The sequence below is a fragment of the Pogoniulus pusillus genome, chromosome 30 (genome assembly GCF_015220805.1).
Source record: "Pogoniulus pusillus isolate bPogPus1 chromosome 30, bPogPus1.pri, whole genome shotgun sequence".
Taxonomy (NCBI): Eukaryota; Metazoa; Chordata; class Aves; order Piciformes; family Lybiidae; genus Pogoniulus; species Pogoniulus pusillus.
In genome coordinates, this window is record NC_087293.1 from 3,847,679 (window position 1) to 3,863,782 (window position 16,104).

Here is a 16,104-nt window from a genome sequence, read left to right on the forward strand (position 1 = left end):
CTCTACTGACTTCTCTGCCACCTGGGTTGGCTTTCTGGCTTCTGTTTTGCTTTGTTCTGGTCACAACACAGTTAAGAGGCCACCTTGAGCACCTTACTGAAAGGTATCTCTGCATCTAGCCACAGAAATGGGATAACTCCCTGGGAATCATCCTTGAGCATTGGCATCACAGCAGAAGCATTTGCTGGTTTAGCTAACAGAATGATTCCATTAGTGGGTACCATCAGTAGGTTACTATCCTTTTATATGGATTTTCTGCTCACAGCTGCAATAAAACACAATAAAATGGTGTAAAAAACCAAAGAGCAGGAAGTAGTTACTCATGGAATGCAGGACTGTATATTCAAGCTAGTGGTCAGACTTTATAACTTTATTAATTAATTTATCATAACTTCATTATTTTTAGAGGGTCTTTTAAAAGCTAATTGAATTGCAAGTTTTACCAAATGGTAAACACAATCCAATTCAAAATAACATTTCTAGACTTCAGTGGGCAAAATCCAAGGGAATCTCAAGAGACCTTTGACATAAGATGTCTTAAGTGCACCAGTACCTAAAGCAAGCAGACTGCAGAACGTGAGCAGGAGGCTTCTGATGCAAAGTGTTAGCAGAGAAGAATGGCACTCAAAATGCAGCTCTGAGGGCAACAATCAATGCTTTTCATTTTCTAGCACGATGAGATTGCTCAGATGCTCTGAAATGCACTTTGCTGAGGGCACCATTTTTGTTACAGTCTAACAAGAGTCTCAAACTTCGGTGGTGGTGTGGTGCCACTGTCATGCACCCAGCCAACTTGCCTCTCTGTGGTGGGATGTTGTGTTAAGGTATTTGCACAATCAGAGAACCTCTAATAGCACTGCAGTTTCAGACTGAGCCATTTTTTTAGGATTTTAGGATTGAGTTCAAACAACTGAGAGATTTCTAAGGAGCTGCACTATTTGTCCCATCCAGGTTCAGCCTATCTGTCCCCAGATGAATATATCAGGTTCTGACTTTTGCCTTCTTTTGTGAGTTGTTGGAGATGTGAGACTCAGGTTAGAGGGCAGACAGCAGGGGAAGAAGTAGGCTGCAGGTGGGACAGTTAATGGAAAATGAGTGCTCTGAAGGATAAAAGAGGAAAGGCATTATGGAGGGGAAAGACTTAGTCCCTGGAGGTGTTCGAGCAAAGCCTGGATGAGGCACTTAGTGCCATGGTCTGGTTGATTGGACAGGGCTGGGTGCTAGGTTGTGCTGGATGAGCTTGGAGGTCTCTTCCAATCTGCCTGACTCTATGATTCTATGATCTGCAGGGATGGGACCTCAACTACCCCCCTGGGCAACCTGTTGCAGTGTTCCAGCAGCCTCCTGGTGCAGAACTTGTTTCTCACATTCAGTTTCAATCTGATCTGCTCTCATTTCAAACCTTTGTCCCTTATCCTGTCTCTGCAAGCCTTTGGGAACAGTCCCTCTGCAGCCTGCTTGGAGCCTCTTCAGGTACTGGCAGGCTGCTACTAGGTCCCCCTAGAGCCTTCTCTGCGGGCTGCACACCAGCAGCTCCCTCAGCCTGTCCTCACTGCAGAGCTGCTCCAGCCTCCTGATCATCTCTGTGGCCCTTCTCTGGATTTAGAAGTCATTTTCAGGAAGCTAAGTGACTAAGAAATTGGGGGGGAGGAAAGGGAATGTGCTCTGGACGAGAAACTGGATTTGAAGCTTTGAAAACGAACTTTTTCCTCCTGAGCTCTTGATAGGAAAGAAGATGCACAGTATAAATACACAAGCCTGCCTCTGTGAAAAGGACATTACTTTAGAGGTAAGGTAAATAAAAGTAATTAAACCTTCAAAGCTCTGTAAGAAGAAAGCTGAATAGCTTACATACAGAGAATGAGGCAGGCAAGAAAACTAAAGGAGGTGAAAACAACATCTAGTCCGGTGCAAATTTCTGTACAGAGGTCTCTGGCTGACTCGCCTGACCCCTGGGTGCCACTGTTGATCCGTGAAACATCCAAGAGCCGAGGGACCTGCACCGCAGTCAGATCTGTGTCTCCATCTGCACCATCTGTGTGTGAAACAGAGACACAAAGTGGTGGACAGGGGAAAGACACTAAGCCGGGAAAGCTGCAAAGTGGTTTCTTTAGGAGAAAGAACATTTCCTTTTGGGCAGGCACAGCACCCTTGTAGCTCTGCTTTAAGCACAGCAGAACAAAGGGTCCTGTCAGCACCACGACTAAGCAGAAGAGATCTCTGTGTTCTTAGGGGAGCCAGCAGTTTTCTGTTTTCAGTTGCTTTGGGGTCACTCACACTGACTGCTGGAAACTGTGTACTCAGCATATTAGTGGAGTTACACAAACACTGCAATCTGTGGTGTGGGGGACGTGAATGTGGAGGCAAAGCTGGAACAGGTGGATGGGAGTGATAAGAACGCCCGATTAAATATGCAAAGGCTGAGTAATAGGTTCTGTACAATCTGCCTGCATCCCAAGATCCAGGTAGAGCAGCACTTCTGTCACCATTTGCAGACTGCTGAACTTAACAGGTGGAAAAATCGGTGCAGGATTTCAGCGTCAGCTCAAGAAAAAAGGTGCTTGGTTCTTTTTCCACAAGCCTTCTGTGGCGAGGTGAAGCCAGCACCGTTGCAGGTAGTTAATGTGCCACTTTCGGCATGCCGCTCCTGCACAGCAGGGTGCTGGTGGAGCTGAACTGCGACCTGCCTGCAGAAAGGAGTCTTCTTGTACCACAGTATCACAGTATCATCAGGGTTGGAAGAGACCTCACAGATCATCAAGTCCAACCCTTTACCACAGAGCTCAAGGCTAGACCATGGCACCAAGTGCCACGTCCAGTCCTGCCTTGAACAGCTCCAGGGACGGCGACTCCACCACCTCCCCGGGCAGCCCATTCCAGTGTCCAATGACTCTCTCAGGGAAGAACTTTCTCCTCACCTCCAGCCTAAATCTCCCCTGGTGTAGCTTGAGGCTGTGTCCTCTCCTTCTGGTGCTGGCCACCTGAGAGAAGAGAGCAACCTCCTCCTGGCCACAACCACCCCTCAGGTAGTTGCAGACAGCAATAAGGTCACCCCTGAGCCTCCTCTTCTCCAGGCTAACCAATCCCAGCTCCCTCAGCCTCTCCTCGTAGGGCTGTGCTCAAGGCCTCTCCCCAGCCTCGTCGCCCTTCTCTGGACACGCTCAAGCATCTCAATGTCCCTTCTAAACTGGGGGGCCCAGAACTGAACACAGCACTCAAGGTGAGGTCTAACCAGTGCAGAGTACAGGGGCAGAATGACCTCCCTGCTCCTGCTGACCACACCATTCCTGATGCAGGCCAGGATGCCACTGGCTCTCTTGGCCACCTGGGCACAGTGGTGAGGAGCAGCGTTGAGGGAAGAGGGCACAGTGCTGGTCCGTGGTACGACGTGGGGTGAGAATGCCCAGCCCTGTTGTAAGCCATTCCTTTATTTCCCCACATCCCAGGTTCCCAGTTTTCCAGCGCCAGGAGCCAGTGGTGACTGCAAGAGGCTGATTCCTGTGTTAGTCAGTTCCGGGCTTGGAATGAAGCATGGTGCATGCTTTAGCCATGAAAGTTGCAAGCTCCTGTTCGTGCTGCCGAGTGCTCGCACTGGCACCTGTCATTAGGTGGTTACAACCTGATAGTTAAAACTCACCTGCCTGGGCTCCAGTGACCCAGCTAGGGGCAGAAACCGGCTTTCGACTAGGCCGGCAGGATCACTGCCTGCTGCCTGCTGCCTAAGCCTCCCACTGGAATGCCGAGCTAAGACAGCAGAGAGGACAGGGCCGACACCACTCCCCAGGCGCTGCCCGAGTGCCTCAGACCCGACGGCTGAGCGACACGGGCTCGGCGTCCCCCGGCGCCCGGCTCTACCTTCCGCGCCCCGCGCCGCTCCCGGCGCCTCGGCGGAGGAATCTTGCCCCACTGCGCGCTCCGTCCGGGGCGGGGCGGGGCGCCCGGCGGCAGGCCGAGGCACGCGGTGCCGCCCGCGCCATGTCGCTGCGCCGCGCTCTGGCGCTGGCCGCCTGCGGGCTGGCCGGCGGCTCCGTCCTCTTCTCTGCCGTGGCCGTCGGCAAGCAGCCGGCCCGCGGCAGCGATGCCGAGCAACGGCCGGGGGGCTCCGCCGCCGCCGCTCCACCAGCTTCTGCCGCGCCGCCCGGCTTGCTGCTGCTGCCGCCCGCCGCCGCCGCCTCTTGCCCGCCGGCCTCTGGCTGGATAGAGAGACCCGCCGGTACCGGCGGCTACTGGGACAACAACTGGGACAGGTAGGTGTGGCGGGGCTGTGCTGGCGAGCTCTCCCTCCCGCGCCCGGACGGCGACTGTGGTAAGGGGCCGGGAGGGACCCCCAGCTGCGAGTGGGCGCCGGGAGCCGCCCTCAAACCACCCCCGTCGGAGCCTCGAGAGGGACAAAAGGTCTGCGAGCTCCGGGCGAGATACCCTCTGACGGGAAGGGAGAAAGGAGCTGCCGGCCGCCCCCGCGGGCGCTGCCGGGGCGCCACCGTCACACCCTCCTCTGGCCGACCCCCGCGGCTGTGGCCGAGGCGCAGCTCCGGGCCACAGCTCCCCGAGTTGGAAGGTTGGTTCGAGAGAAGGCAGGAGTAGTTTCCAGGTGAAATTAGGTGGCGAAGTGTCCAAAGCAGAATGTAGCTAAGATCCTTGGATAGTGCTGATAATTTCTGACAATTCGGAGCACCTGAGAGCCCTGAAGGGCTGCCCCTTCGGAGCCTCTCCCCGCTGTGAGGCCGCACAGGTGCCTCTGGTGCCTGCAGCCCGTGAGACGGTGCAGGTGAGCGCTGGTAGAGGGCACGGCGCTTGTTTTTGTGTTAACAGCCTCTCAGTGTTGGTTTATGCCCACACAAAGATGTATCACTTAATAACGGCACCCTGGTAGGTGACAAACGTGTGCTGGACCTGCAGTAGGCCTCCTTCTTGTGGTCACCATTGAACTGCAAGGTAGTGTTCTTAAAGCCTAAGGAAGGTGATTGTTGTTGAAATGAAGTCACACAAGGGTTAATTGCCTTTTTTGGTGATTCTTTAATTAGAATGTGCAAATATCTGTCTTGAGCGTTGGCTCATTTAGCTTCCGTCTGGTAGATTTATCTCCCCGGGGATGCTCCTGTCAGGCTGCAGTATAATTATAGTAAATCCAAACTTAAGCACTAACAGATTTTTATTGTGTAATGCATCCTGGTTTGATTTTTTGAGAGCCTACAGAATCAGATGCCTCTTCTCCCAGGCAACCAGCAATAGAACAAGGGGACACAGTCTCAAGTTGTGCCAGGGTAGGTCTAGGCTGGATGTTAGGAAGAAGTTCTTCACAGAGAGAGTGATTTCCAATTGGAATGGGCTGCCCAGGGAGGTGGTGGAGGCACCGTCCCTGGGGGTCTTCAAGAAAAGACTGGATGAGGCACTTAGTGCCATGGTCTGGTTGATTGGTTAGGGCTGGGTGATAGGTTGGACTGGATGATCTTGGAGGTCTCTTCCAACCTGGTTGATTCTATGATTCTATGCTTACATAAACGGGGCAGTGTTCCCCTTAATTATAAAACCAAAACTCAAATTAAACCAAGTTGCACCTAGTTACGTGGAGAAAGGCACTAAGGCTGCTTGTTTAACTGCAGATCTTGACCTTCATGGGTCTGCTAAAAGGTTGGTTTTCTTCAGGAGTTCCAAACTACTTGCAGACCTTTGTAACATTTTGTTTGAACCAATTCAGGAAGTAGAGCTTGTGCTCTGCCATGCAGCTGTCACAACTGCCTGCACAGATACAGCCAGATAACAGCCAATAGCAGTTAAGCCTAGTGTGCTGTAATCACCATTCATCACAGTGTGCAAACAGTGGAAGTGTACTGTGTGAATACTGATATGGGAAAAAGGGATAGAGAACAGAGAGGGTAGCAACCTAGTTAAATCATTCACTGTTATTAAGCATCATCAATCAGGTGAACACAAAGGAGATGGGTTAAGCTTGAGAGGGTCTTGAAACACTCTCATAGAGAATAAGAATGCTGTATTGAAAGATGAGAACATTGGAGACTCCAGCCAAGAATATGACCCACAACTGATGCCAGGTGGATGAAAGGTAGAGAGGTCAGACTGAGGAAGATGTTGGCCTTCCTCCCAAAGACCCCAAAAGGCAACGACCAGGTGGCAATGAGCATTCATAAAGAGGTGGGACACTATGGAAATGAGTTCATAGAATCAACCAGGTTGGAAGAGACCTCCAAGCTCATCCAGTCCAACCCACCACCCAGCCCTATCCAGTCAACCAGACCATGGCACCGAGTGCCTCATCCAGTCTTTTCTTGAAGACCTCCAGGGACGGTGCCTCCACCACCTCCCTGGGCAGCCCATTCCAATGGGAAATCATTCTCCAGGAACTGATTGCAATAACTCCACCTATTCCCAGATCTAATTGTAACAACCCTACACCAGCACTGAATATGCATGATTTTGTAGCATAAATATTCTCCCTGAACCAGGTGAAGGTGTGCAAGGGCTTTGGAGGATGACCTCCCCTTGTCACCCAGCACTGATTAAACATGCCTTACCTAATAACACTTTGCACGTTGTGAGGTCTCATTTTTCCATAAGTCAGTACATTATCAGAGATCAGGTTTGATTTTCTGCTGCTTGGTTGCCTACCAGTTGGTGTGACACAGCTTTTGCCATACCTAGTCGAGATCTTCATTTTGATTTTTCACAAGACACAGGCAGAAACACAGCAGATAGAAGAATGTCAAGCTGATTGGCTTGTGTCAGTGGCATGCAGGGGTTCCTGGGAGAAAGCTGAAAATCTGCTGTTGTGGGTTAAGTGGTATTTCTGTTTAGGTTTACACAGTCCCTGGCATTGCCATTGCTGTTTAGCAAAGCTCTGTCCAGCTACAGTCTTGGGGGATATTTTTAGTTTTCATCATAGTATAGTATCACAGTATCATCAGGGTTGAAAGAGACCTCACAGATCATCAAGTCCAACCCTTTACCACAGAGCTCAAGGCCAGACCATGGCACCAAGTGCCACGTCCAATCCTGCCTTGAACAGCTCCAGGGACAGCGACTCCACCACCTCCCCGGGCAGCCCATTCCAGTGTCCAATGACTCTCTCAGGGAAGAACTTTCTCCTCACCTCCAGCCTAAATCTCCCCTGGTGTAGCTTGAGGCTGTATCCTCTTGTTCTGCTGCTGGCCACCTGAGAGAAGAGAGCAACCTCCTCCTGGCCACAACCACCCCTCAGGTGGTTGCAGACAGCAATAAGGTCACCCCTGAGCCTCCTCTTCTCCAGGCTAACCAATCCCAGCTCCCTCAGCCTCTCCTCGTAGGGCTGTGCTCAAGGCCTCTCCCCAGCCTCGTTGCCCTTCTCTGGACACGCTCAAGCATCTCAATGTCCCTTCTAAACTGGGGGGCCCAGAACTGAACACAGGACTCAAGGTGTGGTCTAACCAGTGCAGAGTACAGGGGCAGAATGACCTCCCTGCTCCTGCTGGCCACACCATTGCTGATGCAGGCCAGGATGCCACTGGCTCTCTTGGCCACCTGGGCACACTGCTGGCTCATGTTCAGGCGAGTATCAATCAGCACCCCCAGATCCCTCTCTGTCTGGCTGCTCTCCAGCCACTCCGACCCCAGCCTGTATCTCTGCATGGGGTTGTTGTGGCCAAAGTGCAGCACCCTGCACTTGGAGCTATTGAACCCCATCCCCTTGGACTCTGCCCATCTGTCCAGGCGGTCAAGGTCCTGCTGCAGAGCCCTTCTGCCCTCCAACCCAGCCACATCTGCCCCCAGCTTGGTGTCATCTGCAAACTTGCTGATGACTGACTCCATGCCCTCATCCAGATCATCTATGAAGATGTTAAAGAGGTTGGTTTGGTTGTGGTTTTCTTTAATAAAGAATTGCAGGTTAGTTTTTCTTGTACAAAAAAAAAATCTACCTGTGTCTGAAGATCAGTGAAAGTCCCAGGAACAGCTATTGAATCAACAGGAATTAAAATACAAAATCTCTGCTAATATTTATAATCTTCTTGTCTGGGCAGGCTGTATGTAGCTTTCGTTTTAGTTTACACCATCTGTTTGCTTTAGGATTTAACTTTTTGTTGTTGTGTTTGCTGGTTTTTTTGCCTCCAAGAACTCATTGAGGTGTGTCCCTAAAGAGCAGATTTATCTCTGTCATTTTCACCTTTTAACCTGTGGCATTGACTTCATTGTTTTATGTCTCAAGTTGTGCTGGGGGAGGTCTAGGCTGGATGTTAGAGGAAGTTCTTTACAGGGAGAGTGATTTGCCGTTGGAATGGGCTGCCCAGGGAGGTGGTGGAGTTGCTGTCCTTAGAGGTGTTCCAGAAGAGACTGGATGAGACACTTAATGGACAGGGCTGGGTGCTAGGTTGGACTGGAGGAGCTTGGAGGTCTCATCCAACCTAGTTGATTCTATGTAGGCTTTTGTTGATAGAGCTCATGCACAGTGGTTTGGGTCAGTTTTGCTCTGTGAGTGGCTAACTAGTCAATTGTAGTACTTCAGCTGTATCTGGAAATGACAGGACTATTCCTCTGCATTTGAGTGTCCCCTGTCTGAAAGCTGACATTGTAAATGTGTTTGTTTAGGCGTGAACCACTGTCTCTTATCAACCTCAAGAAGAAAAACGAAGAAACTGGAGAAGAAGAACTTGCCTCACGCTTGGGTCACTGCAAAGCGAAAGCCACCAGGCACATATTCCTCATCCGGCACTCGCAGTATAATTTGGATGGCCGAGCTGACAAGGACAGAACTCTGACCCCACTTGGTAGGTGGTGCTGGAAGAATCACACTTGGTGTCTTGTAAAAACTAGTTCTCAAGTGCTGCTGTCCCTATGAGTATAGGTCAGTGAGTCTTCTCTGGCCCTCCCTGCCAAACCTTAATTTGCTGTCTGGATCTATTGTGGTGGAAAGTTGTCGTGGATAAGTTGTGGAGTTTTCTGATCCTCCAAATCCAAACATTAAGATGAGTTTTACAGAGCTCAGTTGTAAAGAAACCTGACAAAGGGAACTTCCAGTTATCTTAATGTTGCTTGAGCGAGCTTTTGTGCTAGCTGACCTGACTCCCCAGGGCCAAGAGTTTTAAACTTAGCTCTGTGACTAACTTTGGGGTAGCTTTCTCTCAGAAGGTGGCTTATCCTCCTGGTAGCTAATTTGCTGATTTATGTTTAAACCCAAAAATTACCTCTGACTTCCCTTTCACTTGGGGTGTATTCCAATTAAAAACATTTCACTTTTGCTGCTAAGCAGTGTTCCTGGGAATACTGCTAATCCATTATGTGAAATGAGGATAACCTCTCTGTTAATCTTTATTCACTGATCCTGTAACTAGGGCTCAAATATTAATTAGTGCTATTTTTAATAGTGCACTTCAAGAACAGTAGACACTCTCCTGACTCTATGCATGCCAACACTGTTTTGACAGGGGAAGAATTATTATTGTTATGCAGTTCTCACTGGGAGCTTGGTGCCAGATATTTAGTATAAAACCCTAAGTTTTCCCCCCAGATGTGCAAATAGCAGTGAAATGGTAATTTCATGGGCTGCCCAGGGAGGTGGTGGAGGCACCGTCGCTGAAGGATGAGGCACTTGGTGCCATGGTCTAGTTGACTGGCTAGGGCTGGGTGCTAGGTTGGACTGGATGATCTTGGAGGTCTCTTCAACCTGGTTGATTCTATGAGATGCTCTCTTAAACTGGTAACAAAGTATAGCCTTAATCCTGTCTTATCCTGTGCCTAGGGTAAGTTACCTGGCAGGTGGAGTGTACCCTTCCCCAGGATATCTCCGTGCTGTGTTCTCAGCTGTGCCAAGCTGATGTTGCCTTTGTGAGAAATGCCCTGTCAGGTGTCAGTGGATCTGTTTGACAGAGTCTCCTCTGCTCTGTTCCCTCAACATCGAGATGCCAGATGGCTTGGCTCAGCACTGTCTTTTAATGGAAGTGGCTCACTTAGGATGGAGCTAGCAGGGATATTGAATACTTTGTTGAAAGTCTCTGAATAAGCTTTGGTATGTCTGGGGGGTTGAATTAAGAAGAACCAAACAACTGATTTTTCCTGCTGATGGAAATGCGACTTGAAATTGTCCAGCCAGGAAGTGTGATCTCATTAAGAAATGACTCTGGTAAAAATGTTTTCCAGTTACTTATTGAAAGAAAAAAAAGTTTGGTGTTGATGGAGACTTTTTGTGTCTACTGGACAACTTTTTTGGTACTTTGTGTGAGGTACTTAGAATAATATCACCAATTTATGGAATACCATTTTTAAGGCCGAGAGCAGGCTGAACTGACTGGACACAGGCTGGCAAGTTTGGGATTGAAATTCGATCAGATCATCCACTCCTCCATGACCAGAGCGACTGAAACAACTGAGATTATAAGCAAACATCTCCCAGGTGAGCGACTTCCTTCAGTTTGCATAGTCTTGTGATCCTGAAAACTGCTTCCAGTAGAATTTGAAGCTTACCCTTAAGGTTGAGATGTTATTTAGCTAACTCCCAGGCCTCTCTGAGTATGTCTGCTTATAAAGAACCCAACAACCCTGGTTCTGCTGTTTCCAGTGCTTTAAAAATACAAGAGGGATCTGCCCCTCTGAGTGGCTAGCTGCTACCTGTAGGTACTGCTGTGCAGGAGAACTGCAGCCTTCCTCTTCACTTGCATTTTGTGAAGCAGAGACTGTCACAGCTCTTATGTGGTGCTTACTGGGTTAGTTAAGAGGCCTTTCCTGTGTGCTGTGCTATCCTGTGTGCAGGGGCAGATGTGGCACACTCACGAAGGTGTGGGAAGCTTCTGTGTGGGTGTGTAGCTTTGTTTATACAGAGGTTTGGATTATTTTTCAGAGGGCTGGGTGGTGGTGTTTGTTTTCCTTCTGCTCAGACATACCAGAATCTCAGCTAAAGGTACTTGACTGTAGATGATTCTGTCTGGTGTTTCAGCAGATACTCAAGTATGTAAGAGAGCTCAAAGTCAGTACTTTTGACCATTCAGTCTTTGCTTTTGTAAATGTGCTGCTTCAAGAAAAAAAAAACAAGAACCAAGAATACCTCAACACCACCCCTCAAACCCTGATACCAGCCAACAACCCACCTAAACCATCTGCCCTTCCTCAGAGATAAAAAAGTTAACTATCAGAAATGTAGTATTGGTATTAATTAGCAGTGAGCATTTACTGACAGAAGGCTTTAGATTAGTATCTTTGCAAGTGCATTTCTTCACAGTGCAGCAGACTGGGGAGATTGAGCTCACTGTGCTAGGCTGGTCTGGCTGCTTGTAGCTGAAATAACCTTTCCCCTCTTGATGACAGAACAGTTGTGTTGGAGAGATGACTTGACACGAAATGTGTGGACTAAAATGGTCTTTGGGATGGAGAGGAAGACTTCCTTGAAGAAAGAACATGAAAACTCTTGATTGTAGAGCTGTGGGCCTGTTTGCAGGGGCATGTGAAAGAACAAATTCTTTCTGAGTGTCTATTTAATATTTCAGGAGTCAAAACAATTAGCACTGATCTGCTGAGAGAGGGAGCACCTATAGAACCAGACCCTCCAGTCTCTCATTGGAAACCAGAAGCTGTGGTAACTTTTTACTTACATTTTTATCTTTGCTTGTTAGGTTTTGGCTTTTTAACTGTTCTTTCTGTTGACAGTAGTGATAACTCACAGTGTCTGAGCTGATGCTTTTCATGACAGACCTGCATGAACTTTTTTTCCCCCCTGTAAGTGTGTAGAGCAGTTAAAATAACTCCTGGTCCTTGAGTGTTATTTCAGCCTCAGGTGTGCACCCTTGCGTTGAAGAGCTCTTAGGAGACACAGCCTGCCTGCAGGCACAGAGAGGGGCAGGTGCTGCTCTGAGCAGTGTTTAATTCTCACCTCTGTGCCTTTAGCAGTATTATGAAGATGGAGCTCGAATTGAGGCTGCTTTTCGAAACTTCATTCATAGAGCTGATGCAAAGCAGGAGGAGGACAGCTACGAGATCTTCGTCTGCCACGCCAACGTCATCCGCTACATCGTCTGCAGGTACGCCTGGGCCTGCTGCTTCCTCTGTGTCCTCAGAGAGCTCAGCCTGCTGCTGAGGTGCTGGTGGTTTATGGCATTGCTGACCTGGGAGATGTGTTGATTTGGCTTGTTTGAGGTGGCTGGAGGTCAGTGCCTGCCTCGTGAGCAGCTGCTTCTGCAGATAACAGGACACGCTTGAAAATCAGAACATGCTCATTCTAATTCTGAAGGGAAAGTGGCTAAAATGGTGAGACTCAAAACTTTCCTGTGGGCTGCCTGTCCCTGGTGGTGGTCAAGAAAAGACTGGATGAGGCACTTAGTGCCATGGTCTAGTTGATTGGACAGGGCTGGGCGATAGGTTGGACTGGATGATCTTGGAGGTCTCTTCCAACCTGGCTGATTTTATGATTCTTTAATACCAGAGACCAGGTCTCTGGTCTCTTCTCATAGGTAATTAGTGGTAGAACAAGAGGGAATGGCCTCAACCTGTGACTGGGTAGGTTTAAAATGGACATTAGGAGTGGTCAGGCATTGGAATGGGCTGCCCAGGGGGGTGGTGGAGTCACCAACCCTTGAAGTATGTTTAAAAAGTCGTTTGGATGTGGTGCTTGGGGATATGGTTTAGGGTGCACCTTGTAGAGTAGGGTTGTCAGTTGGACTTGGTGATCCTGAGGGGCTTTTCAGACCTGAACGTTTCTGTGACAGACTTCTGCTTCCCATAAGCATGAGGACAGTGCCTGTGTGGAGCGTTGGGGAAGACAACAAACAGAGCATCTGACTGGATGTGTTTTGATTTAGTTTTGGGAATGCTTTACTAGTGGAAGTTGGTGTGTTTTATAGTAACATCCAGTATTGGATTGGAAGTGAGACTGGATCCTTCCACTGACATCAAGGTTGTTCATGAAGGAGAAAACAGTTGTGTATCTGTGTCTGCCTCTGCATCCAGTCAGCTGAGTCTGGTTTATTCCTCTTCCCTAGCAACAAAGCACTGTCTGTAAGACAATTTGTCTTGAGCAGACAGATGTGATTAAACTTTAATCTGATCAATATCTACAACCATTTCAGTTAGCTTTATTTAGCTGAGCAAGTTAAATGATGGCTTCTGCGCTGTGGACTGCTACAGAGCTCCTCAAAATTGCTATACTTAAAATTATTGATCAGGTAGACAGAATGCTCTTCCCTGTGCCAGAAAAGATGTCTGGTTGCTACCTCAGCTTTTTCTGAGATACTTTCATACTTCCTCTCTTTGCTGTTTCATGCCTTCTACTCCAAGCTCACTGATAGCACAGTGGCACACAATCCACATTCCATTTGAATCTAGTTTGGCTTTAAGCTGTTACTGATTTCTCAGCCTTTCTAAAAGACTGCCCTAAGAGCCCAAACCAAGTTACTCCTTAGTATCTAAGGCAAAATATCTCTTAAGAGACATGATGCATTTTCCAGCTGTCTACTACCATCAGTTGGCCTCCTGAGGCTGTGGAGGTAGGAGTTAGAATAGCTGGAGTCTAGCTGTGGTGCTGTATTTCCACAATAAGCACAATGTACCTTTTCTGGCTGCTTCTGGGGGAAAATGCAGCTGGTGATGGAAAGCAGTTGTGGTGAGTTTCTTCCATGGGCACATATAGGCGCAACAGGAATGAATCCTGTCTCTTTCATTCCCTACTTCTCTGCTGCTGTTCCATACCTACCTGTCGTTGGTAAGGCTAAAATAGTGTCTTAAGTTGTTGTTTGCCACTTCTGGTGTTGGTCTGTGGAGGAAGCCCAGAGTATGGTGAGCTCTCTTCTCTACCTGCCCTGAACCATTTAGGGTTTTGTGGTGCTGCAGCTGGCTCGGTGACCAACTCTGACCTGCACTGTCTTAGGTTAGTTAGGGGACTGCTCAGTGCACTCCCAGCAACCTGCCTGCATTACAGCTCCTGCCTTCTGTCGATCTGAATTAATCCTGTCTGCAATAATCATACCCATCTGCTGGGCTCTGCTTATGCAAGGGCACTGCTGGCACTGGTCCAGGTGTCCACACTGCATTTTCCTATCAGTTGCACAAGAAAAGGATTTTTGTCTAAGGCTGACTGGCTGTGGGAGCGCTCGCACGCAAGCTGCGGGACAGCCACAGCTATCTTCTCTTGCTGTTTTCTCATCTGGCACCGGAGCTGCTGCTGTGAGGCCATGCTACTACCCGTTTATGAATTAATACTGTGTGTTTCGATCTGGTTTTGACAGAGCATTGCAGTTCCCCCCAGAAGGCTGGCTACGAATGTCTCTCAACAATGGCAGCATAACCCACCTGGTGATCCGGCCCAACGGGCGAGTGGCACTGCGAACGCTGGGGGACACAGGTTTCATGCCTCCAGAGAAAATCACACGCACCTGAGCCAGCCAAACCGCCTCTGGTCTCTTTGCACTAGTCCAGTCAGCTACGGTACCACTAGGTTTTTATCTGTTATGCTGGGGTGTGATGCCATCTTTGAAATGTCCCTTAGCCTCCTGCCCCTTTCGTACATACTCATATCTGCCTTTCAGTCCAGAAGAGAAGCAATCTTTGTGAGCTTGAAGCTGTCCAGTCCACAAGTATTCCCCAGAACGCAAAGCTGGGCTGTGGAATACAGAGATTGAATGTCTGTGTGCTCAGCAGCTGCAAGAGCACTGACTTCTTTCCCCCCACCCTGTGTGAACTTCTATAACCAAAGCTTGCTCCTGTGGGTATTTTTTCTTGTGCAGGAAAGCAATTGGTGTGAGCTCTGGAAGGAACAGCCTTGTAGCACACTGCAGCTACACAAGACAGCTGGTTTCAGCCCCTGCAGAGGAGGTGACAAACAGTATTCTGCTGCTCAAGGGACAAAGCCTTCAGTTTTTGTAAGCTGTTGAGGATGCATTTATGTTGTGTCACCGTTCCACTCTGCCCCCCAAGATGCTCGTGTAAACTGTGCCTAGAGATTGTAAGCATAAAGCAAAGAGGGTAAAACCCTCATTTGCCTCAGAACTGTGGTGCTAGAATCAACTGTTGCTTCTACTAAGTGTTCTCCATCCTCAGGAAGTGCTTTATGCTGAACAATGCTTTTCAGTCTCATAAAGCCTGTAAGGAAAATTTGATGTGTAGCAGGATATGGGGATGTTTGTAGCAGTGAGCCAGGAGGAAGACAGCCACCTTCTCAAAGTGCTTCCACTTGCTGAGTAGGCCGTGAGTGCTGGCTCCTATTGATCAGTATTTGCTGACACTTTGGCTCTTTGAGAGATATTAACACTGCTGGATTTGAGGCAGGGATGCATCAGGTCAGAGGATCTGTAGTATTGGAACAAACTGCTGGTGCCTGAAGGGTGAAAAAGCTAGGGGAAGGTTTTTCTAGGCCAAGTGAGTAGTAGAGGTCAAGCAGAATGCTTTAAGTGGTTCCCTTCTACAGCCCTGGCACTGCTGGACTTGTTCAGCAGATGGCTGAGAACTTGATTTTGTGGGGAGGGGAGGGCTCAGAAGTATTTAATCTTAAGGCCAGTTGCTAGGCAGTTGAACCAGGGTAGTAAAAGAGCTCATGTAATAGCTGGAATGTTGGAAAATGTCACCATACCCATCCTGTGTGGGTGACAGAGCACGAGCCATAGGGCAGCAAACATTAACTACCTTGTTTGGCAGGTTGTCTTATCACTGGGAATGTTCATAAACTCCTCAGAGCTGTATGAAGCACAAGCATGACACACACCTTCATGAGCCAAGATTAATGGTTTGCTTGATACAGGACTGCTACATAAGCCTGAAGGAAAGTGGAGCTAGTAGAGAACAAAACGTGGTTGTGTAGTGCAAGGTGTGGGGGCAAGAGGAAACCATCACAATGTTATCTCTCATTGATGCAATGAGAATAATTTATCAGTTTTTGTCTATTAACTTTTTAAACATTTGGAATAAAATAACTTGCCTGTCTTTCTTTTGTCTTCAGTGGGAGAGTGTGTGACTGCCGCCTCTTGTGCCTCTGCCAGCTGAGACACTGCCTGGAGCAACTGTTCACTGACAGGCGTGGTCCTTTTACCTCCACAGAGTGAAATGTACTCTTGAGAGGGTAGCTGGCTCAGAGTGAATTGCCATCTACACGGAGGTGGGTGCAAGCAGTGTGCTAGAGAGGAGGGGACTGCCCAAGTCTAG

The 16,104-nt window shown here is 48.7% G+C and overlaps 1 protein-coding gene across 2 annotated transcripts; it reads left to right on the plus strand.

Moving 5' to 3' along the window:
• The first annotated feature begins 3,948 nt into the window (after window positions 1-3,948).
• Window positions 3,949-15,885, plus strand: PGAM5 (PGAM family member 5, mitochondrial serine/threonine protein phosphatase). Of its 2 annotated transcripts, none has more exons than XM_064168835.1 (6): window positions 3,949-4,247; window positions 8,578-8,756; window positions 10,253-10,378; window positions 11,466-11,554; window positions 11,863-11,996; window positions 14,196-15,885. In XM_064168835.1, exons 1-6 carry the CDS (start codon window positions 3,976-3,978, stop codon window positions 14,344-14,346), a joined length of 951 nt encoding a protein of 316 aa, XP_064024905.1. In that variant the 5' UTR covers window positions 3,949-3,975; the 3' UTR covers window positions 14,347-15,885. The 2 variants fall into 2 exon arrangements, with proteins under 2 accessions (XP_064024905.1, XP_064024906.1); XM_064168836.1 differs by having other exon boundaries at window positions 11,866-11,996.
• The last annotated feature ends 219 nt before the right edge of the window (window positions 15,886-16,104 follow it).